The sequence below is a fragment of the Mus musculus genome, chromosome 10 (genome assembly GCF_000001635.26).
Source record: "Mus musculus strain C57BL/6J chromosome 10, GRCm38.p6 C57BL/6J".
Lineage (NCBI taxonomy): Eukaryota > Metazoa > Chordata > Mammalia > Rodentia > Muridae > Mus > Mus musculus.
Window position 1 is genome coordinate 100,381,521 of NC_000076.6, and position 22,466 is coordinate 100,403,986.

General features: G+C 40.3%; 1 protein-coding gene and 1 pseudogene across 1 annotated transcript; both read right to left on the reverse strand.

Annotated features, from left to right (window-relative positions):
* Window positions 1–126: 126 nt before the first annotated feature.
* Gm4312 (predicted gene 4312) lies at window positions 127–1,040 on the reverse strand. The gene has a single exon (NM_001166636.1). It carries the CDS (start codon window positions 1,017–1,019, stop codon window positions 150–152), a length of 870 nt encoding a protein of 289 aa, NP_001160108.1. The 5' UTR covers window positions 1,020–1,040; the 3' UTR covers window positions 127–149.
* Gm4781 (predicted gene 4781) lies at window positions 14,893–15,543 on the reverse strand (annotated as a pseudogene).

Here is a 22,466-nt window from a genome sequence, read left to right on the forward strand (position 1 = left end):
GAACTTTACATGGGGTTTTAAAACAGGAGAAAAGCAAAAGAAGCAAAGGAGGAATCCACCATTGTGTTCATGGTCCAGTAGCCAACCCTCAGTCTAGGCATCAGAGACCAGCCTCTGGGTCCCGTTGTTGTGCAGCTTTGCTCAGTTGTTTAGCTGGTGTCCATCATTTCCTGATAAGCATCCAGCTGGGCGTCCAGCTCCTCTACAGATAGCTGCTGCAGTTCCTTCTCCTTCTGCTGCTGCTGGTGCTGGTGATTCTGTCCCTGCTTCTGCTGCTGTTGCTGCTGCTTCTGCTGTTGCTGCTTCTGGTGCTTCTGCTCCTCTTGCTGCTGCTGCTGCTGCTGCTGCTGCTGCTGCTGCTGCTGCTGCTGCTGCAGTTTTGAGTTCCTGCTGGTGCCTCTCCCTCTTCCCTGGCTGCCTCCAAGTGTCCATCTCTTGTTGCCTCCACCACTTAATACTCCAGAGCCAGGGTTTCTTGTCATGCCGCCCTTATCACTGTTTAGTGCAGGTCTTCCTTGTCTATCAATCTGTGAGGTGACAAGGTGGATGTTCATAGGGCGGCCATCCAAAGGGGCGCCATTGTACTCTCTCATAGCCTTCAGGGCATCTGCTTTCCTTTCAAAGTGCACATGTGCTGTCCCTAAACTTCGTCCACAGCGATCATAGTGCACAGCAGATTTTTTCAACGTTCCAAATTCAGCAAAGAGTAGCTGAATATCAGCATCTGACACTCCGAAGTGCAGATTTGACAGGAACAGCTTCCCACCAGTATCCACGTGGTTTTGACCCCTGAAGCCTCCAATGAATAGGTCATGCTGCCACTTGTCTGGAAGTTGTTTTGGTCTGCAGTATGGTGCCAGCCTGTTCCTTCCATCATGGGTGAAAGCTGGCCGATACCTCTTAGGCCCAGTGCCTCGCTTCACCCGGGAATCAGGCCTGTCAAGACGTCCTTGCTGCATCTTGTTCAGCTTAAGGATGTCTTCCAATGACATGTCCATTTTGTCAGCCATGGTAGTCATGGAATTTGCCCTTGTATCCAAGGTACCTGATTTGAAAACAAAATTTATTTTATGTAAAATTACATCTTTCCTTTTAGCATATTGCATCATTAGGACATAAGGAAGAGATCCTGAGAACCTGAGTAGGAAAAACAAGAAGTTTGAACTTGATCACTATAGACCCACAAAGGATTGAATTTAACTGGTATATGTAGCTGTAACTTCTAACCGTATTGCAAATGAGAGAACTAGTCAAATACCATCCTGGTCTACTCAGAATGATTCCAATGCAAACACAGTTCCTTAACACCACAATTTCATTAAAAAAAAATGAAATTATTGTTAGGAGCAAAACCAGTGACCTGAGCCCAGTCTCTGTGTGCCAGAGTCAGAGGAGAGAATTTACCCATGAAAGATTTTTTGAGCTCTACCTGTCTGCTGTACAAAGACAATGCCAAACACATCAGAAAGAACTTGAACAGAATATAAAATATAACCTGTTTGTCCATTTCTACATAGTGGTTATTGTCACAAACAAAATACACTAAAATAAAAACAAATGCTTTTGATCCCAGCCCTCAAGAGGCAGAGGCAGAGGCAGAGGCAGAGGCAGAGGCAGAGGCAGAGGCAGAGGCAGAGGCAGAGGCAGGAGGATCTTTCCAACTTCCATGATAGCCTGGTACACACAGTCAGCTCTAAAGTGCCCAGCATTGCCTTGTAAGTTCTGGACTTCATAGATAAATGACACTATCTCTATATTTTACCAGAAGTTAACAAATTTTAACAAACATAATTAGAATGAAAACGACCACCCAATTTTAAAAACTGGATTATTTAAAATCAAATGTATTTAGAGTTGAGTTTTAAGTTTATGTCTTGGGAAAGAACTATTTCATAGCTCTGAAGACCTGGAACTCTCTTAGGAGACATTGGGCTCCTTGAGACTAGTTGGTGTGGTTCACTCACCTGTCTGTCAAGCCTTCTGCCTCAGGGCAGACGGTTCTCTTTGTAGCTTGCCTCAGCTCTCTCAAGTGTGCTGTCCAAGCCTCTCCAGACTCCTTTTATAAGGACCTCCCCCTCCCTGGATAAGCCTACTATCTATGATAATTGAATCTGTTTTCACACCACAAAGAATTACAATCCTTAAAGAGACAGAATACTAAAGAAAGCAATGTTTACAACTGTAACAGATGCCAGAAGAAAAGACTGTGGCTAATTCAGTGTAATACCCAATCATCAGACTAAATGTTTTATTTTAAAATGACTTCAGATCATCCTTCTTAACATGATTAAATCTCCAAAAAAAAAAAAAATTTTTTTTTCGAGATCTCTGTCCTTGAAACTCTGTAGAGCAGAGATGTCCTCCAATTGAGAGATCTGCCTGCCTCTGCCTTCCAAGGGCTTAAATGAAAGGTTTTGACACCTAATCACCCCAGTAAACCATTTCTAATCTCCTCCCAGTAGATAATAAAAACAAAAATAAAGAAAACAACAATTGAACAAAAGTCAAAGCCAACAAATGGTCACAATTGACAGGATTTAATGACTGTGACAGACAGGGTAACATAGAGGGTCCTTTAAAGGGGATTCACACAGACAGACAACTGTTAACTGTGTTTTTTCCTGGGCATCTAACCCAGGGCTGCACATGTGCCAAGCAAGTATTCTGCCACTGAGACACACTGAGAATACTGTCCCCGTGCCTTCTAGTTAATCTGGGTAAGGGTTTATCTATCTTGTTGATTTTCTCAAAGAACCAGCTCCTGGCTTGGTTGATTCTTTGAATAGTTCTTTTTGTTTCCACTTGGTTGATTTCAGCCCTGAGCTTAATTATTTCCTGCAGTCTACTCCTCTTGGGTGAACTTGCTTCCTTTAGTTCTAGAGCTTCTGGGTGTGCTGTAAGTCTGCTAGGGTATGTTCTCTCTAGTTTCTTTGTGGAGGCACTCAGGGCTATGAGTTTTCCTCTTAGGACTGCCTTCATTGTGTCCCATAAGTTTGGGTATGTTGTGGCTTCATTCTCATTAAACTCTAAAAAGTCTTTAATTTCTTTCTGATTTCATCCTTGACCAAGGAATCATTGAGTAGAGTGTTGTTCAGTTTCCACGTGAATGTTGGCTTTCTATTCTGTATGTTGTTATGGAAGATCAGCCTTAGTCCATGGTGATCAGATAGGATGCGTGGGATTACCTTTTCATTTCTGATTGTGTTCATTTGCATCCTGTCTCTGTGCCCTCAGGTTAGTCTGGCTAACACTTTCTGTATCGTGTAGATTTTCTCAAAGAACCAGCTCCCAGTTTTGTGGATTCTTCATAGAGTTCTGTTTGTGTTGACTTGGTTGGTTTCAGCCCTGAGTTTGATTATTTCCTGCCTTCTCCTCCTCCTGGGTTTATTTGGTTCTTTTTGTTCTAGAGCTTTCAGGTGTGCTGTTAAGCTGCTACTGTATGCTCTCTCTGCTTTCTTTTGGGAGGCACACAGAGCTATGAGTTTTCCTCTTACCCTACTTTCATTATGTCCCATAAGTTTGGGGATGTTGTACCTGCATTCTCATTAAATTCTAAAATGTCTTTTATGTCTTCCTTTACCAAGTTATGATTGAGTTATCATAGAGCATTGTTCACCTTCCATGTGTATGTTTGCTTTCTGTGTTTTTGTTGCTATGGAAGAACAACCTTGTTCAGTAGTGATCTGATAGAAGCATGGGATTATTTCAATCTTCTTTCTTTTGAGTTCTGTGTTGTGGCCAAGTGTACGGTCAGTTCTGGAGAAGATACCATGAGGTGCCAGCGAGAAGGCATATTCCTTTGATTTCGCATGAAATGTTGTATAGATGTCTGTTAAATCAATTTGGTCCATAACTTCTGTTATTTTCACTGTGTGTCTCTGTTTAGTTTGTGTTTCCCTGATCTGTCCATTGATGAAAGTTGGGTGTTGAAGTCCCACACAACTATTGTTTGACTTGAAATGTGAGCTATTAGCTTCAGTAAAGTTGCTTTTATGAATGTGGGTCCCCTTGCATTTGGAGCATAGATGTTTTCAATATTGAGAGTCCTTCTTTTTTTTTTTAATTAGGTATTTAGCTCATTTACATTTCCAATGCTATACTAAAAGTCCCCCATACCCACCCACCCCCACTCCCCTATCCACCCACTCCCAGTTTTTGGCCCTGGCGTTTCCCTGTACTGGGGCATATAAAATTTGCGTGTCCAATGGGCCTCTCTTTCCAGTGATGGCCGACTAGGCCATCTTTTGATACATATGCAGCTAGAGTCAAGAGCTCTGGGGTACTGGTTAGTTCAAAATGTTGTTCCACCTATAGGGTTGCAGATCCCTTTAGCTCCTTGGGTACTTTCTCTAGCTCCTCCATTGGGAGCCCTGTGATCCATCCATTAGCTGACTGTGAGCATCCACTTCTGTGTTTGCTAGGCCCCAGCATAGTCTCACAAGAGACAGCTGCATCTGGGTCCTTTCGATAAAATCTTGCTAGTGTATGCAATGGTGTCAGCGTTTGGATGCTGATTATGGGGTGGATCCCTGGATATGGCAGTCTCTACATGGTCCATCCTTTCATCTCAGCTCCAAACTTTGTCTCTGTAACTCCTTCCAAGGGTGTTTTGTTCCCACTTCTAAGGAGGGGCATAGTGTCCACACTTCAGTCTTCATTTTTCTTGAGTTTCATGTGTTTAGGAAATTGTATCTTATATCTTGGGTATACTAGGTTTTGAGCTAATATCCACATATCAGTGAGTACATATTGTGTGAGTTCCTTTGTGAATGTGTTACCCCACTCAGGATGATGCCCTCCAGGTCCATCCATTTGGCTAGGAATTTCATAAATTCATTCTTTTTAATAGCTGTGTAGTACTCCATTGTGTAGATGTACCACATTTTCTGTATCCATTCATCTGTTGAGGGGCATCTGGGTTCTTTCCAGCTTTTGGCTATTATAAATAAGGCTGCTATGAACATAGTGGAGCATGTGTCCTTCTTACCAGTTGGGGCATCTTCTGGATATATGCCCAGGAGAGGTATTGCTGGATCCTCCGGTAGTACTATGTCCAATTTTCTGAGGAACCGCCAGACTGATTTCCAGAGTGGTTGTACGAGCCTGCAATCCCACCAACAATGGAGGAGTGTTCCTCTTTCTCCACATCCACGCCAGCATCTGCTGTCACCTGCATTTTTGATCTTAGCCATTCTGACTGGTGTGAGGTGGAATCTCAGGGTTGTTTTGATTTGCATTTCCCTGATGATTAAGGATGTTGAACATTTTTTCAGGTGCTTCTCTGCCATTCGGTATTCCTCAGGTGAGAATTCTTAGTTCAGTTCTGAGCCCATTTTTTAATGGGGTTATTTGATTTTCTGAAGTCCACATTCTTGAGTTCTTTTTTTTTTTTTTAGAAATTTAATTATATTTATTATTATTTTCTGTGAATTGATACATGTATCTTTATATGCTCATGATTTATTCATGCTACTATTCTATTTAGCTATTTTTTTCATTTTTTATTAGGTATTTAGCTCATTTACATTTCCAATGCTATACCAAAAGTCACCCATATCCACCCACCCCCACTCCCCTGCCCACCCTCTCCCCCTTTTTGGCCCTGGTGTTCCCCTGTACTGGGGCATATAAAGTTTGCAAGTCCAATGGGCCTCTCTTTCCAGTGATGGCCGACTAGGCCATCTTTTGATATATATGCAGCTAGAGTCCAGAGCTCTGGGGTACTGGTTAGTTCATAATGTTGTTCCACCTATAGGGTTGCAGATCCCTTTAGCTCCTTGGGTACTTTCTCTAGCTCCTCCATTGGGAGCCCTATGATCCATCCATTAGCTGACTGTGAGCATCCACTTCTGTGTTTGCTAGGCCCCGGCATAGTCTCACAAGAGACAGCTACATCTGGGTCCTTTAAATAAAATCTTGCTAGTGTATGCAATGGTTGAGTTCTTTATATATGTTGGATATTAGTCCCCTATCTGATTTAGGATAGGTAAAGATCCTTTCCCAATCTGTTGGTGGTCTTTTTGTCTTATTGACAGTGTCTTTTACCTTGCAGAAACTTTGGAGTTTCATTAGGTCCCATTTGTCAATACTCGATCTTACAGCACAAGCCATTGCTGTTCTGTTCAGGAATTTTTCCCCTGTGCCCATATCTTCAAGGCTTTTCCCCACTTTCTCCTCTATAAGTTTCAGTGTCTCTGGTTTTAAGTGAAGTTCCTTGATCCACTTAGATTTGACCTTAATACAAGGAGATAAGTATGGATCGATTTGCATTCTTCTACATGATAAAAACCAGTTGTGCCAGCACCAATTGTTGAAGATGCTGTCTTTCTTCCACTGGATGGTTTTAGCTCCCTTGTCGAAGATCAAGTGACCATAGGTGTGTGGGTTCATTTCTGGGTCTTCAATTCTATTCCATTGGTCTACTTGTCTGTCTCTATACCAGTACCATGCAGTTTTTATCACAATTGCTCTGTAGTAAAGCTTTAGGTCAGGCACGGTGATTCCACCAGAGGTTCTTTTATCCTTGAGAAGAGTTTTTGCTATCCTAGGTTTTTTGTTATTCCAGATGAATTTGCAAATTGCTCCTTCTAATTCGTTGAAGAATTGAGTTGGAATTTTGATGGGGATTGCATTGAATCTGTAGATTGCTTTTGGCAAGATAGCCATTTTTACAATGTTGATCCTGCCAATCCATGAGCATGGGAGATCCTTCCATCTTCTGAGATCTTCTTTAATTTCTTTCTTCAGAGACTTGAAGTTTTTATCATACAGATCTTTCATTTCCTTAGTTAGAGTCACGCCGAGATATTTTATATTATTTGTGACTATTGAGAAGGGTGTTGTTTCCCTAATTTCTTTCTCAGCCTGTTTATTCTTTGTGTAGAGAAAGGCCATTGACTTGTTTGAGTTAATTTTATATCCAGGTACTTCACCGAAGCTGTTTATCAGGTTTAGGAGTTCTCTGGTGGAATTTTTAGGGTCACTTATATATACTATCATATCATCTGCAAAAAGTGATATTTTGACTTCCTCCTTTCCAATTTGTATCCCCTTGATCTCCTTTTGTTGTCGAATTGCTCTGGCTAATACTTCAAGTACTATGTTGAAAAGGTAGGGAGAAAGTGGGCAGCCTTGTCTAGTCCCTGATTTTAGTGGGATTGCTTCCAGCTTCTCTCCATTTACTTTGATGTTGGCTACTGGTTTGCTGTAGATTGCTTTTATCATGTTTAGGTATGGGCCTTGAATTCCTGATCTTTCCAGAACTTTTATCATGAATGGGTGTTGGATCTTGTCAAATGCTTTTTCTGCATCTAACGAGATGATCATGTGGTTTTTGTTTTTGAGTTTGTTTATATAGTGGATTACATTGATGGATTTTCGTATATTAAACCATCCCTGCATCCCTGGAATAAAACCTACTTGGTCAGGATGGATGATTGCTTTAATGTGTTCTTGGATTCGGTTAGCGAGAATTTTATTGAGGATTTTTGCATCGATATTCATAAGAGAAATTGGTCTGAAGTTCTCTATCTTTGTTGGATCTTTCTGTGGTTTAGGTATCAGAGTAATAGTGGCTTCATAAAATGAGTTGGGTAGAGTACCTTCTACTTCTATCTTGTGAAAAAGTTTGTGCAGAACTGGAATTAGATCTTCTTTGAAGGTCTGATAGAACTCTGCACTAAACCCGTCTGGTCCTGAGCTTTTTTTTGGCTGGGAGACTATTTATAACTGCTTCTATTTCTTTAGGGGATATGGGACTGTTTAGAAGGTCAACTTGATCCTGATTCAACTTTGGTACCTGGTATCTGTCCAGAAATTTGTCCATTTCGTCCAGGTTTTCCAGTTTTGTTGAGTATAGCCTTTTGTAGAAGGATCTGATGGTGTTTTGGATTTCTTCAGGATCTGTTGTTATGTCTCCCTTTTCATTTCTGACTTTGTTAATTAGGATTTTGTCCCTGTGCCCTCTAGTGAGTCTAGCTAAGGGTTTATCTATCTTGTTGATTTTCTCAAAGAACCAACTCCTCGTTTGGTTAATTCTTTGAATAGTTCTTCTTGTTTCCACTTGGTTGATTTCACCCCTGAGTTTGATTATTTCCTGCCGTCTACTCCTCTTGGGTGAATTTGCTTCCTTTTTTTCTAGAGCATTTAGATGTGTTGTCAAGCTGCTAGTATGTGCTGTCTCCCGTTTCTTCTTGGAGGCACTCAGAGCTATGAGTTTCCCTCTTAGAAATGCTTTCATTGTGTCCCAAAGGTTTGAGTACGTTGTGGCTTCATTTTCATTAAACTCTAAAAAGTCTTTAATTTCTTTCTTTATTCCTTCCTTGACCAAGGTATCATTGAGAAGAGTGTTGTTCAGTTTCCACATGAGTGTTGGCTTTCTGTTATTTTTTTTTTGTTATTGAAGAGCATCCTTAGTGCATGGTGATCTGATAGGATACATGGGACAATTTCAATATTTTTGAATCTGTTGAGGCCTGTTTTGTGACCTATTATGTGGTCAATTTTGGAGAAGGTACCATGAGGTGCTGAGAAGAAGGTATATCCTTTTGTTTTAGGATAAAATGTTCTGTAGATATCTGTCAGATCCATTTGTTTCATCACTTCTGTTAGTTTCAGTGTGTCCCTGTTTAGTTTCTGTTTCCATGATCTGTCCATTGGTGAAAGTGGTATGTTGAAGTCTCCCACTATTATTGTGTGAGGTGCAATGTGTGCTTTGAGCTTTACTAAAGTGTCTTTAATGAATGTGGCTGCCCTTGCATTTGGAGCATAGATATTCAGTATTGAGAGTTCCTCTTGGAGGATTTTACCTTTGATGAGAACGAAGTGCCCCTCCTTGTCTTTTTTGATGACTTTGGGTTGGAAGTCAATCTTATCAGATATTAGGATGGCTACTCCAGCTTGTTTCTTCATACCATTTGCTTGGAAAATTGTTTTCCAGCCTTTCATTCTGAGGTAGTGTCTATCTTTTTCTCTGAGATGTATTTCCTGTAAGCAGCAAAATGTTGGGTCTTGTTTGTGTAGCCAGTTTGTTAGTCTATGTCTTTTTATTGGGGAGTTGAGACCATTGATGTTAAGAGATATTAAGGAAAAGTAATTGTTGCTTCCTGTTATTTTTGTTGTTAAAGTTGGCATTCTGTTCTTGTGGCTGTCTTCTTTTAGGTTTGTTGAGGGATTACCTTCCTGTTTTTTCTAGGGCATTGTTCCCGTTCTTGTATTGGTTTTTTTCTGTTATTATCCTTTGAAGGGCTAGATTCGTGGAGAGATAATGTGTGAATTTGGTTTTGTCGTGGAATACTTTGGTTTCTCCATCTATGGTAATTGAGAGTTTGGCTGGGTATAGTAGCCTGGGCTGGAATTTGTGTTCTCTTAGTGTCTGTATAACATCTGTCCAGGCTCTTCTGGCTTTCATAGTCTCTGGTGAAAAATCTGGTGTAATTCTGATAGGCTTGCCTTTGTATGTTACTTGACCTTTTTCCCTTACTGCTTTTAGTATTCTATCTTTATTTAGTGCATTTGTTGTTCTGATTATTATGTGTCGGGAGGAATTTCTTTTCTGGTCCAGTCTATTTGGAGTTCTGTAGGCTTCTTGTATGTTCATAGGTATCTCTTTCTTTAGATTTGGGAAATTTTCTTCAATAATTTTGTTGAAGATGTTTGCTGGTCCTTTGAGTTGAAAATCTTCATTCTCATCCACTCCTATTATCCGTAGGTTTGGTCTTCTCATTGTGTCCTGGATTTCCTGGATATTTTGAGTTAGGATCTTTTTGCATTTTCCATTTTCTTTGATTGTTGTGCCGATGTACTGTATGGAATTTTCTGCACCTGAGATTCTCTCTTCCATCTCTTGTATTCTGTTGCTGATGCTCAAATCTATGGTTCCAGATTTCTTTCCTAGGGTTTCTATCTCCAGTGTTGCCTCACTTTGAGTTTTCTTTATTGTGTCTACTTCCCTTTTTAGGTCTAGTATGGTTTTGTTCATTTCCATCACCTGTTTGTATGTTTTTTCCTCTTTTTCTGTAAGGACTTCTACCTGTTTGATTGTGTTTTCCTGTTTTTCTTTAAGGACTTGTAACTCTTTAGCAGTGTTCTCCTGTATTTCTTTAAGTGATTTATTAAAGTCCTTCTTGATGTCCTCTACCATCATCATGAGATATGCTTTTAAATCTAGGTCTAGGTTTTCGGGTGTGTTGAGGTGTCCTGGACTGGACGAAGTGGGAGTGCTGGGTTCTGATGATGGTGAGTGGTCTTGGTTCCTGTTAGAAAGATTCCTACGTTTACCTTTCGCCATCTGGTAATCTCTGGAGTTAGTAGTTATAGTTGACTCTGTTTAGAGATTGTTTTTTTTAAACTACAACTCATTTATTTCTTAAAACAAAAATACTAAATTCTTAAGAACTTGCAAACCCTTTATCTTGGAGGAATTTATTAGCTATTTGACAGTTATTTGAGTCTAAGTCTGGCACATATAATCTTTGCCTAAGCATCTCATTATATTGGACTCTCACTTTCTCTACTTTTCTGTACCTCTCATGGTGGTAGGGATTCAGGAAACCTGAATTGTTTTAAGGTTGGAAATCTACTCAGCAAAATCAGTTTAACTTAGGAGATTTTGGAATTGTAGTTTCTAAATTTTCTTTTTTTTTTTTTTATTTATTTTTTTTCTCTGCTTCCATTTTTTTCTTTCCATTTATTATTAGGTATTTAGCTCATTTACATTTCCAATGCTATACCAAAAGTCCCCCATACCCACCCACCCCCACTCCCCTACCCGCCCACTCCCCCTTTTTGGCCCTGGCGTTCCCCTGTTCTGGGGCATATAAAGTTTGCGTGTACAATGGGCCTCTCTTTCCAGTGATGGCCGACTAGGCCATCTTTTGATACATATGCAGCTAGAGTAAAGAGCTCTGGGGTACTGGTTAGTTCATAATGTTGATCCACCTATAGGGTTGCAGTTCCCTTTAGCTCCTTGGGTACTTTCTCTAGCTCCTCCATTGGGAGCCCTGTGATCCATCCATTAGCTGACTGTGAGCATCCACTTCTGTGTTTGCTAGGCCCCGGCATAATCTCACAAGAGACAGCTACATCTGGGTCCTTTAAATAAAATCTTGCTAGTGTATGCAATGGTGTCAGCGTTTGGATGCTGATTATGGGTTTGATTCCTGGATATGGCAGTCTCTACATGGTCCATCCTTTCATCTCAGCTCCAAACTTTGTCTCTGTAACTCCTTCCAAGGGTGTTTTGTTCCCACTTCTAAGGAGGGGCATAGTGTCCACACTTCAGTCTTCATTTTTCTTGAGTTTCATGTGTTTAGGAAATTGTATCTTATATCTTGGGTATCCTAGGTTTTGAGCTAATATCCACATATCAGTGAGTACATATTGTGTGAGTTCCTTTGTGAATGTGTTACCTCACTCAGGATGATGCCCTCCAGGTCCATCCATTTGGCTAGGAATTTCATAAATTCATTCTTTTTAATAGCTGTGTAGTACTCCATTGTGTAGATGTACCACATTTTCTGTATCCATTCCTCTGTTGAGGGGCATCTGGGTTCTTTCCAGCTTCTGGCTATTATAAATAAGGCTGCTATGAACATAGTGGAGCATGTGTCCTTCTTACTAGTTGGGGCATCTTCTGTATATATGCCCAGGAGAGGTATTGCTGGATCCTCCGGTAGTACTATGTCCAATTTTCTGAGGAACCGCCAGACTGATTTCCAGAGTGGTTGTACAAGCCTGCAATCCCATCAACAATGGAGGAGTGTTCCTCTTTCTCCACATCCTCGCCAGCATCTGCTTTCACCTGAATTTTTGATCTTAGCCATTCTGACGGGTGTGAGGTGGAATCTCAGGGTTGTTTTGATTTGCATTTCCCTGATGATTAAGGATGTTGAACATTTTTTCAGGTGCTTCTCTGCCATTCGGTATTCCTCAGGTGAGAATTCTTAGTTCACTTCTGAGCCCCATTTTTTAATGGGGTTATTTGATTTTCTGAAGTCCACCTTCTTGAGTTCTTTATATATGTTGGATATTAGTCCCCTATCTGATTTAGGATAGATAAAGATCCTTTCCCAATCTGTTGGTGGTCTCTTTTTCTTCTTGACGTTGTCTTTTGCCTTGCAGAAACTTTGGAGTTTCATTAGGTCCCATTTGTCAATTCTAGATCTTACAGCACACGCCATTGCTGTTCTGTTCAGGAATTTTTCCCCTGTGCCCATATCTTCAAGGCTTTTCCCCACTTTCTCCTCTATAAGTTTAAGTGTCTCTGGTTTTATGTGAAGTTCTTTGATCCATTTAGATTTGACCTTAGTACAAGGAGATAAGTATGGATCGATTCGCATTCTTCTACATGAAAACAACCAGTTGTGCCAGCACCAATTGTTGAAAATGCTGTCTTTCTTCCACTGGATGGTTTTAGCTCCCTTGTCGAAGATCAAGTGACCATAGGTGTGTGGGTTCATTTCTGGGTCTTCAATTCTATTCCATTGGTCTACTTGTCTGTCTCTATACCAGTACCATGCAGTTTTTACCACAATTGCTCTGTAGTAAAGCTTTAGGTCAGGCATGGTGATTCCACCAGAGGTTCTTTTATCCTTGAGAAGAGTTTTTGCTATCCTAGGTTTTTTTGTTATTCCAGATGAATTTGCAAATTGCTCCTTCTAATTCGTTGAAGAATTGAGTTGGAATTTTGATGGGGATTGCATTGAATCTGTAGATTGCTTTTGGCAAGATAGCCATTTTTACAATGTTGATCCTGCCAATCCATGAGCATGGGAGATCCTTCCATCTTCTGAGATCTTCTTTAATTTCTTTCTTCAGAGACTTGAAGTTTTTATCATACAGATCTTTCATTTCCTTAGTTAGAGTCACGCCGAGATATTTTATATTATTTGTGACTATTGAGAAGGGTGTTGTTTCCCTAATTTCTTTCTCAGCCTGTTTATTCTTTGTGTAGAGAAAGGCCATTGACTTGTTTGAGTTAATTTTATATCCAGGTACTTCACCGAAGCTGTTTATCAGGTTTAGGAGTTCTCTGGTGGAATTTTTAGGGTCACTTATATATACTATCATATCATCTGCAAAAAGTGATATTTTGACTTCCTCCTTTCCAATTTGTATCCCCTTGATCTCCTTTTGTTGTCGAATTGCTCTGGCTAATACTTCAAGTACTATGTTGAAAAGGTAGGGAGAAAGTGGGCAGCCTTGTCTAGTCCCTGATTTTAGTGGGATTGCTTCCAGCTTCTCTCCATTTACTTTGATGTTGGCTACTGGTTTGCTGTAGATTGCTTTTATCATGTTTAGGTATGGGCCTTGAATTCCTGATCTTTCCAGAACTTTTATCATGAATGGGTGTTGGATCTTGTCAAATGCTTTTTCTGCATCTAACGAGATGATCATGTGGTTTTTGTTTTTGAGTTTGTTTATATAGTGGATTACATTGATGGATTTTCGTATATTAAACCATCCCTGCATCCCTGGAATAAAACCTACTTGGTCAGGATGGATGATTGCTTTAATGTGTTCTTGGATTCGGTTAGCGAGAATTTTATTGAGGATTTTTGCATCGATATTCATAAGAGAAATTGGTCTGAAGTTCTCTATCTTTGTTGGATCTTTCTGTGGTTTAGGTATCAGAGTAATAATGGCTTCATAAAATGAGTTGGGTAGAGTACCTTCTACTTCTATCTTGTGAAAAAGTTTGTGCAGAACTGGAATTAGATCTTCTTTGAAGGTCTGATAGAACTCTGCACTAAACCCGTCTGGTCCTGAGCTTTTTTTTGGCTGGGAGACTATTTATAACTGCTTCTATTTCTTTAGGGGATATGGGACTGTTTAGAAGGTCAACTTGATCCTGATTCAACTTTGGTACCTGGTATCTGTCCAGAAATTTGTCCATTTCGTCCAGGTTTTCCAGTTTTGTTGAGTATAGCCTTTTGTAGAAGGATCTGATGGTGTTTTGGATTTCTTCAGGATCTGTTGTTATGTCTCCCTTTTCATTTCTGACTTTGTTAATTAGGATTTTGTCCCTGTGCCCTCTAGTGAGTCTAGCTAAGGGTTTATCTATCTTGTTGATTTTCTCAAAGAACCAACTCCTCGTTTGGTTAATTCTTTGAATAGTTCTTCTTGTTTCCACTTGGTTGATTTCACCCCTGAGTTTGATTATTTCCTGCCGTCTACTCCTCTTGGGTGAATTTGCTTCCTTTTTTTCTAGAGCATTTAGATGTGTTGTCAAGCTGCTAGTATGTGCTGTCTCCCGTTTCTTCTTGGAGGCACTCAGAGCTATGAGTTTCCCTCTTAGAAATGCTTTCATTGTGTCCCAAAGGTTTGAGTACGTTGTGGCTTCATTTTCATTAAACTCTAAAAAGTCTTTAATTTCTTTCTTTATTCCTTCCTTGACCAAGGTATCATTGAGAAGAGTGTTGTTCAGTTTCCACATGAGTGTTGGCTTTCTGTTATTTTTTTTTTTGTTATTGAAGATCAGACTTAGTGCATGGTGATCTGATAGGATACATGGGACAATTTCAATATTTTTGAATCTGTTGAGGCCTGTTTTGTGACCTATTATGTGGTCAATTTTGGAGAAGGTACCATGAGGTGCTGAGAAGAAGGTATATCCTTTTGTTTTAGGATAAAATGTTCTGTAGATATCTGTCAGATCCATTTGTTTCATCACTTCTGTTAGTTTCAGTGTGTCCCTGTTTAGTTTCTGTTTCCATGATCTGTCCATTGTCCATCCAGGTGGGCATCCAGCTCTTCTGTAGATAGCTGCTACTGTTCCTTCTGCTCCTTCTGCTGCTCCTGATGCTGCAGCTGCTGCTGGTGCTGGTGATACTGCCCCTGCTTCTGCTGCTGTTGCTGCTGCTGTTGCTGCTTCTGGTGCTTCTGCTCCTCTTGCTGCTGCTGCTGCTGCAGGTTTGAGTTCCTGCTGCTGCCTCTCCCTCTTCTCTGGCTGCCTCCAAGTGTCCATCTTTTGGTGCCTCCACCACTTAATACTCCAGAGCCAGGGTTTCTTGTCATGCCGCCCCTATTTTTGCTTTGTGCAGGTCTTCCTTGTCTATCACACTGTGAGGTGACAAGGTGGATGTTCATAGGGTGGCCATCCAAAGGGGTGCCATTGTACTCTCTCATAGCCTTCAGGGCATCTGCTTTCCTTTCAAAGTGCACATGTGCTGTCCCTAAACTTCGTCCACAGCGATCATAGTGCACAGCAGATTTTTTTAACGTTCCAAATTCAGCAAAGAGTAGCTGAATATCAGCATCTGACACTCCGAAGTGCAGATTTGACAGGAACAGCTTCCCACCAGTATCCACGTCGTTTTGACCCCTGAAGCCTCCAATGAATAGGTCATGCTGCCACTTGTCTGGAAGTTGTTTTTGTCTGCAGTATGGTGCCAGCCTGTTCCTTCCACCATGGGTGAAAGCTGGCTGATACCTCTTAGGCCCAGTGCCTCGCTTCACCCGGGAATCAGGCCTGTCACGATGTCCTTGCTGCATCTTGTTCAGCTTAATGATGTCTTCCAATGACATGTCCATTTTGTCTGCCATGGTAGTCATGGAATTTGCCCTTGTATCCAAGGTACCTGATTTGAAAACAAAATTTTAATTTATGTAAATTTACATCTTTCGTTTCAGGATATTACATCATTAAGGCATAAGGAAGAGATCCTGAGAACCTGATTAGGAAAAACAAGAAGTTTGAACTTGATCAATATAGACCCACAAAGGATTGAATTTAACTGGTATATGTAGCTGTAACTTCTAACCGTACTGCAAATAAGAGAACTAGTCAAATACCATCCTGGTCTACTCAGAATGATTCCAATGCAAACACAGTTCCTTAACACCACAGTTTCATTAAAAAGAATGCAAGTATTGTTAGGAGCAAAACCAGGATCCAAATGAACACAATCAGAAATGAAAAGGGAATCCCATGCATCCTATCTGATCACCAAGGACTATGACTGATATTCAATAACAACATACATAATAGAAAGCCAACATTCACGTGGAAACTGAACAACACTCTACTCAATGATTCCTTGGTCAAGGATGAAATCAGAAAGAAATTAAGACTTTTTAGAGTTTAATGAAAATGAAGCCACAACATACCCAAACTTATGGGACACAATGAAGGCAGTCCTAAGAGGAAAACTCATAGCCCTAGGTGCCTCCAAAAAGAAACTAGAGAGAACATACACTATCAGACTGACAGCACACCTAGAAGCTCTAGAACTAAAGGAAGCAAATTCACCCAAGATGAGTAGACTGCAGGAAATAATTAAGCTCAGGCCTGAAATCAACCAAGTGGAAACAAAAAGAACTAATCAAAGAATCAACCAAGCCAGGAGCTGGTTCTTTGAGAAAATCAACAGGATAGATAAACCGTTAGCCAGACTAACTAGAGGGCACAGGTACATTATCCTAAATAACAAAGTCAGCAATGAAAAAGGAGACAGAACAACAGAACCTGAGGAAATCCCAAACATCATCAGATCCTACTACAAAAGGCTATACTCAACAAAATGGAAAGCCTGGATGAAATGGACAACTTCCTAGACAGAAACCAGGTACCAAAGTTAAATCAGGATCAGATTAATGGTCTAAATATCCCATTTCCTCCAAAGTAATAGAAACAGTCATTAATAGTCTCCCAAACCAAAAAAAAAAAAAAAAAAAAAAAAAAAAAAAAGTCCAGGACCAGATGGGTTTAGTGCAGAGTCCTATTAGACCTCCAAAGAAGACCTACTTCCAACTCTCCTCAAACTATTCCACAAAATAGAAGCAGTAGGTACTCTACCCAATTCATTTTATGAAGCCACAATTACTCTGTTACCTAAACCAACAAAGAAAGAGATCTTCAGACCAACTTCCCTTATGAATATCTTTGCAAAAATACTCAATAAAATTCTTGCAAACTGAATCCAAAAACACTTAAAAATGATCATCCATCATGACCATCCTTCATCCCAGGGATGCTGGAATGGTTTAATATACAGAAATCCATCAACGTAATCAATTATACCAACAAACTCAAAGACAAAAGTCACATGATCATCTCGTTAGAGGCTGAGAAAGCATTTGACAAAATCCAACACCCCTTCATGATAAAAGTCTTGGAAAGATCAGGAATTCAAGGCCCATACCTAAACATAATAAAAGCAATATTCAGCAAACCTATAGCCAACATCAAACTAAATGGAGAGACGCTGGAAGCAATCTCACTGAAATCAGGGACTAGACAAGGCTGCCCACTTTCTCCCTACCTATTCAATATAGTACTTGAAGTCCTAGCCATAGCAATTTGACAACAAAAGGAGATCAAGGGGATACAAATTGTAAAGAAAGAAGTCAAAATATCACTATTTGCAGATGATATGACAGTTTATATATTGACCCTAAAAATTCTACCAGAGAACTCCTAAAGCTGATAAACAGCTTCAGTGCAGTAGCTGGATATAAAATTGATTCAAACAAATCAGTGGGTTTTCTCTACACAAAGGATAAACAGGATGATAAAGAAATTAGTGAAACAGCACCCTTCACAATAATCCCAAAAAAATATAAAATACTTTTGTGTGACTCTAACTAAGGAAGTGAAAGATCTGTATGACAAGAACTTCAAGTCTCTGAAGAAAGAAATTGAAGAAGATCTCAGAAGATGGAACGATCTCCCATGCTCATGGATTGGCAGGATTAATATAGTAATTTCCACCTGAAAGCAATCTACAGATTCAATGCAATCCCCATCAAAATTCCAACTCAATTCTTCACTGAGTTAGAAAGGGCAATTTGCAAATTCATCTGGAATATCAAAATTCTAGGATAGCAAAAACTATTCTCAACAATTAAAGAACCTCTGGTGGAATCACATGCCTGAACTCAAGCTGTACTACAGAGCAATTGTGATAAAAACTGCATGGTACTGGCACAGCAACAGACAGGTAGATCAATGGAATAGAATTGAAGACCAAGAAATGGACCCACACACCTATGGTTACTTGATCTTTGACAAGGGAGCAAAAACCATCCAGTGGAAAAAAAAAGACAGCATTTTCAACAAATGCTGGCACAACTGGCGGTTATCATGTAGAAGAATGTGAATTGATCCATTCTTATCTCCTTTTACAAAGCTGAAGTCTAAGTGGATCAAAGACCTCCACATAAGACCAGAGACAATGAAATTAATAGAGGAGAAAGTAGGGAAAAGCCTCAAAGATATGGGCACAGGGGAAAAATCCCTAAACAGAATAGTAATGGCTTGCACTGTAAGATCAAGAATTGACAAATGGGACCTCATAAAATTGCAAAGACTCTGTAAGGCAAAAGATAAGACAAAAAGGTCACCAACAGATTGGGAAAGGATTTTTACCAATCCTAAATCTTATAGGGGACTAATATCCAATATATACAAAGAGCACAAGAAGCTGAACTCCAGAAGTTCAAATAACCCCATTAAAAATGGGGTACAGAGCTAAACAAAGAATTCTCACCTGAGGAATAACGAATGGCTGAGAAACACCTGAAAAAAATGTTCAACATTCTTAATCATCAGGAAAATGCAAATCAAAACAAACCTGAGATTCCACCTCACACCAGTCAGAATGGCTAAGATCAAAACTTCAGGTGACAGCAGATGCTGGCGAGGATGTGGAGAAAGAGGAACACTCCTCCATTGTTGGTGGGATTGCAGGCTTGTACAACCACTCTGGAAATCAGTCTGGCGGTTCCTCAGAAAATTGAACAGAAGATCCAGCTATACCTCTCCTGGACATATACACAGAAGATGCTCCACTATGTTCATAGCAGCCTTATTTATAATAGCCAGAAGCTGGAGAGGACCCAAATGTCCCTCAACAGAGGAATGGGTACAGAAAACATGGTACATTTACACAAAGGAGTACTACTCAGGTATTAAAAACAATGAATTTATGAAATTCTTAAGCAAATGGATGGATCTGGAGGATATCATCCTGAGTGAGGTAACCCAATCACAAAAGAAGTCACTTGATATGCACTCATTGATAAGTGGACATTAGCCCAGAAACCTAGAATACCCAAGATACAATTTGCAGAACACAAGAAAATCAAGAAGAAGGAAGACCAATGCGTGGATACTTCATTCCTCCTTAGAATAGGGAACAAAATACCCATGGAAGGAGTTACAGAGAAAGAGTTTGGAGCTAAGATGAAAGGATGGACCATCCAGAGACTGCCTCACCCAGGGATCTATCACATAATCACTCACCAAATGTAGACACTATTGCATATGCCAGCAAGATTATGCTGAAAGGACCCTAATATAGATGTCTCTTGTGAGGCTATGCCGGGGCCTGGCAAATACAGAAGTAGATGCTCACAGTCATCTATAGGATGGAACATAGGGCCCCCAATGGAGAAGCTAGAGAAAGTACACAAGGAGCTGAAGGGGTCTGCAACCCTATAGGTGGAACAACAATATAAACTATCCAGTACTTCTGGAGCTCATGTCTCTAGCTGCATATGTAGCAGAAGATGGCCTAGTCGGCCATCATTGGAAAGAGAGACCTCTTGGTCTTGCAAACTTTATATGCCCCAGAACAGGGGAACGCCAGGGCCAAGAAGTAGGAGTGGGTGGGTAGAGGAGCAGGGTGGGGGGAGGTTATAGGGGACTTTCAGGATAACATTTGAAATGTAAATGAAGAAAATATCTCATAAAAAATTGAAAAAAACTCAAAAGAAAGAAAGAAAGAAAGAGAGGGAAGGAGGGAGGGGAGGAGGGAGGGGAGGGAGTGAGGAAGGAAGGAAGGAAGGAAGGGAGGAAGGAAGGAAGGAAGGAAGGAAGGAAGGAAGGAAGGAAGGAAGGAAGGAAGGAAATAACGGGAAATATCCCATGCTCATATTTGGTAGAATTGTTATTATAAAAAGGACCATTTTCCAACAGCTGTTTATGAATTCAATGCAATACCAATAAAATTATAAAAATTTAACTTCTTTGCTGTTTTCTTTTTAAAACTATTTTTATTAATCATATGAAAATTTCATAATGTACATCGTGCTTTTAAATAGCTTACTGCTTTCTATAATAAAGGTGGCTTTAAAGTATGCTAATAAACTTACAAAGGCATTAGAATTCTAATAAAAATATTTACACAAGTTGAGCATTTTACTTCTTCCAAGAGGCACTTCCTATACTTAAAGTACTGTCAGTGAACACAGAGAATACATTAATTTTCTACAAAATCATTAAGAGACAAGAAAAAAGTAGCAGAAAAATGTATGATAATAAACTGATAATCATCTCTTAGAGATCCCTATTAAATCTCAACTGATCTACTGAATTATTTGCCTTTGGTAATAACATTTTCAAGTTTTGGAGGCTTAGTTTTTATTTTATTCTATTTTGACTACATTTGTGTACTGTGGTTTGGTTTCTTTTTTTTAATTCATTTTTTAATATATTTTTTATTTATATCTCTAATGTTATCCTCTTTCCCTGTTTTCCCCCTCCTGGAAACCCCCTTCCCCTCCCCCTCTGCTCACCAACCCATTCACTCCTGCTTCCTGGCCCTGGCATTCCACTACACTGGGACAAAGAGCCTTCACAGGACTAAGGGCCTCTCCTCCCATTGATGTCCAACTAGGCCATCCTCTGCTACATATGCAGCTCGGGCCATGAGTTCTACCATGTGTACTTTTTACTCCATGGTTTAGTCCCTGGGAGCTCTGGGGGTACTGGTTAGTTCATATTGTTGTTCCCCCTATAAAGTTGCAAACCCCTTCAGCTCCTTGACCCCTCCAGCAGGTCCAGTTATTCAAGGGTCTCGAGGGGACCTTCTCCTAAGAACCAAATGGGGGAAAGAGAAGGACGGACACCAAGTGCGAGAAACAACACGTAAACAGTCTGAGAAGCATCAAGATGTCACTGTATTCAGAAAGGCTCAAGGCTTAAATGCACAAGCAAAAGGGGAAGTACTTCTCAGCAGGAGGGGTGGGGCAGTAGATATGCACAAGTAAAAGGGGAAGTACAAGCACTTCTCAGCAGGAGGAGTGGGGCAGTGGAAATTTTTCTTTTGGCAGCTACACGGGGAAGCAGGAACTTGGTGGTATCAGGGTGTGGTCAGGACATCTGGCACTGACTTAGGGCTAGAACATTCTGTGGTTGTTCTCAGAATGGTGCGTTGGTGGCCAGCTTTTGACCCCCTTTTCTTCTCAGGGTGAGAGGCCCAATTTAGAGATCAGGACAATTGTGTTGTCTTAAAAGCTCCCAACATCTCCTTAGGTCCTCTCTCTAGCTCCTTCATTGGGGACCTTGTGCTCTGTCCAATGGATGGCTGTGAGCATCCACTTCTGTATTTGTCTGGCAGAGCCTCTCAGGAAACTGCTATATCAGGTGTCTGTCAGCAAGCACTTGTTGGCATCCACAATACTGTCTAGGTTTGATGATTGTATATGGGATGGATCCCCAGGTGGAGCAGTCTCTGGTTGGTCATTTCTTCAGTCTCTACTCCACACTTTGTCTCTGTAACTTCTTCCATGGTTGTTTTGTTCCCACTTCTAAGAAGGATGGAAGTATCCACACTTTGGTCTTCTTTCTTCTTGAGTTTCATGTGGTTTGTGAATAGGATCTTGTATATTCCGAGTTTCTGGGCTAATATCCACTTATCAGTGTGTGTGTATACCATGTGTGTTCTTTTGTGATTGGGTTACCTCACTCAAGATGATATCTTCCAGACCCATCCATTTGCCTAAGAAATTCATAAATTCATTGTTTTTTAATAGCTGAGTAGTACTCCATTGTGTAAATATTCCACATTTTCTGTATCCATTCCTCTGTTGAGGGACATCTGGGTTTTTTTCCAGCTCCTGGCTATTATAAATAAGGCTGCTATGAACATAGTGGAGCATGTGTCCTTATTACCAGTTGGAGCATCTTCTGGGTATATGCCCAGGAGTGGTATTGCTGAAGTGCCACTGACCACCCCAGTTGGGTATCGGAGTCCCTGGAATGAGGGTCCTTGAACCTAGGTGAATAAGGATACGGTGACAAACAGAAACAAACATAGAGGCAGTTTTAATCTGAGTGTATTTTGTAGCTCTCAAGCAGGGGATTTAATACATTAAAAAACCAAATATTACATCTCTTAGAAACTACATCTAATGAAACAATCACAGATACTAACAAAAATCATTTGGCACAGTAAAGCACAAAAAATCATCCAAGCATTACAACTCTGAAACTATGCTTTCAGTGAATCATAAACAGAACAGGTAACATCATTATAAATCATCAAAATATAACAAAGATCTTTTTCCCAATCTGTTAGTTGCCTTTTTGTCTTATTGACAGTGTCCTTCCTTTGTCTTACAGAAGCTTTGCAATTTTATGAAGTCCCATTTGTTGATTCTTGTTCTTAGAGCATAAGCCATTGGTGTTCTGTTCAGGAATTTTTCCCTTGTGCCCATATGTTCGAGGTTCTTCCCCACTTTCT

Coding starts and splice junctions, on each gene's coding strand:
- Gm4312 (NM_001166636.1), bottom strand. CDS start 1,019: ATGACTACCATGGCTGACAAAATGGACATGTCATTGGAAGACATCCTT.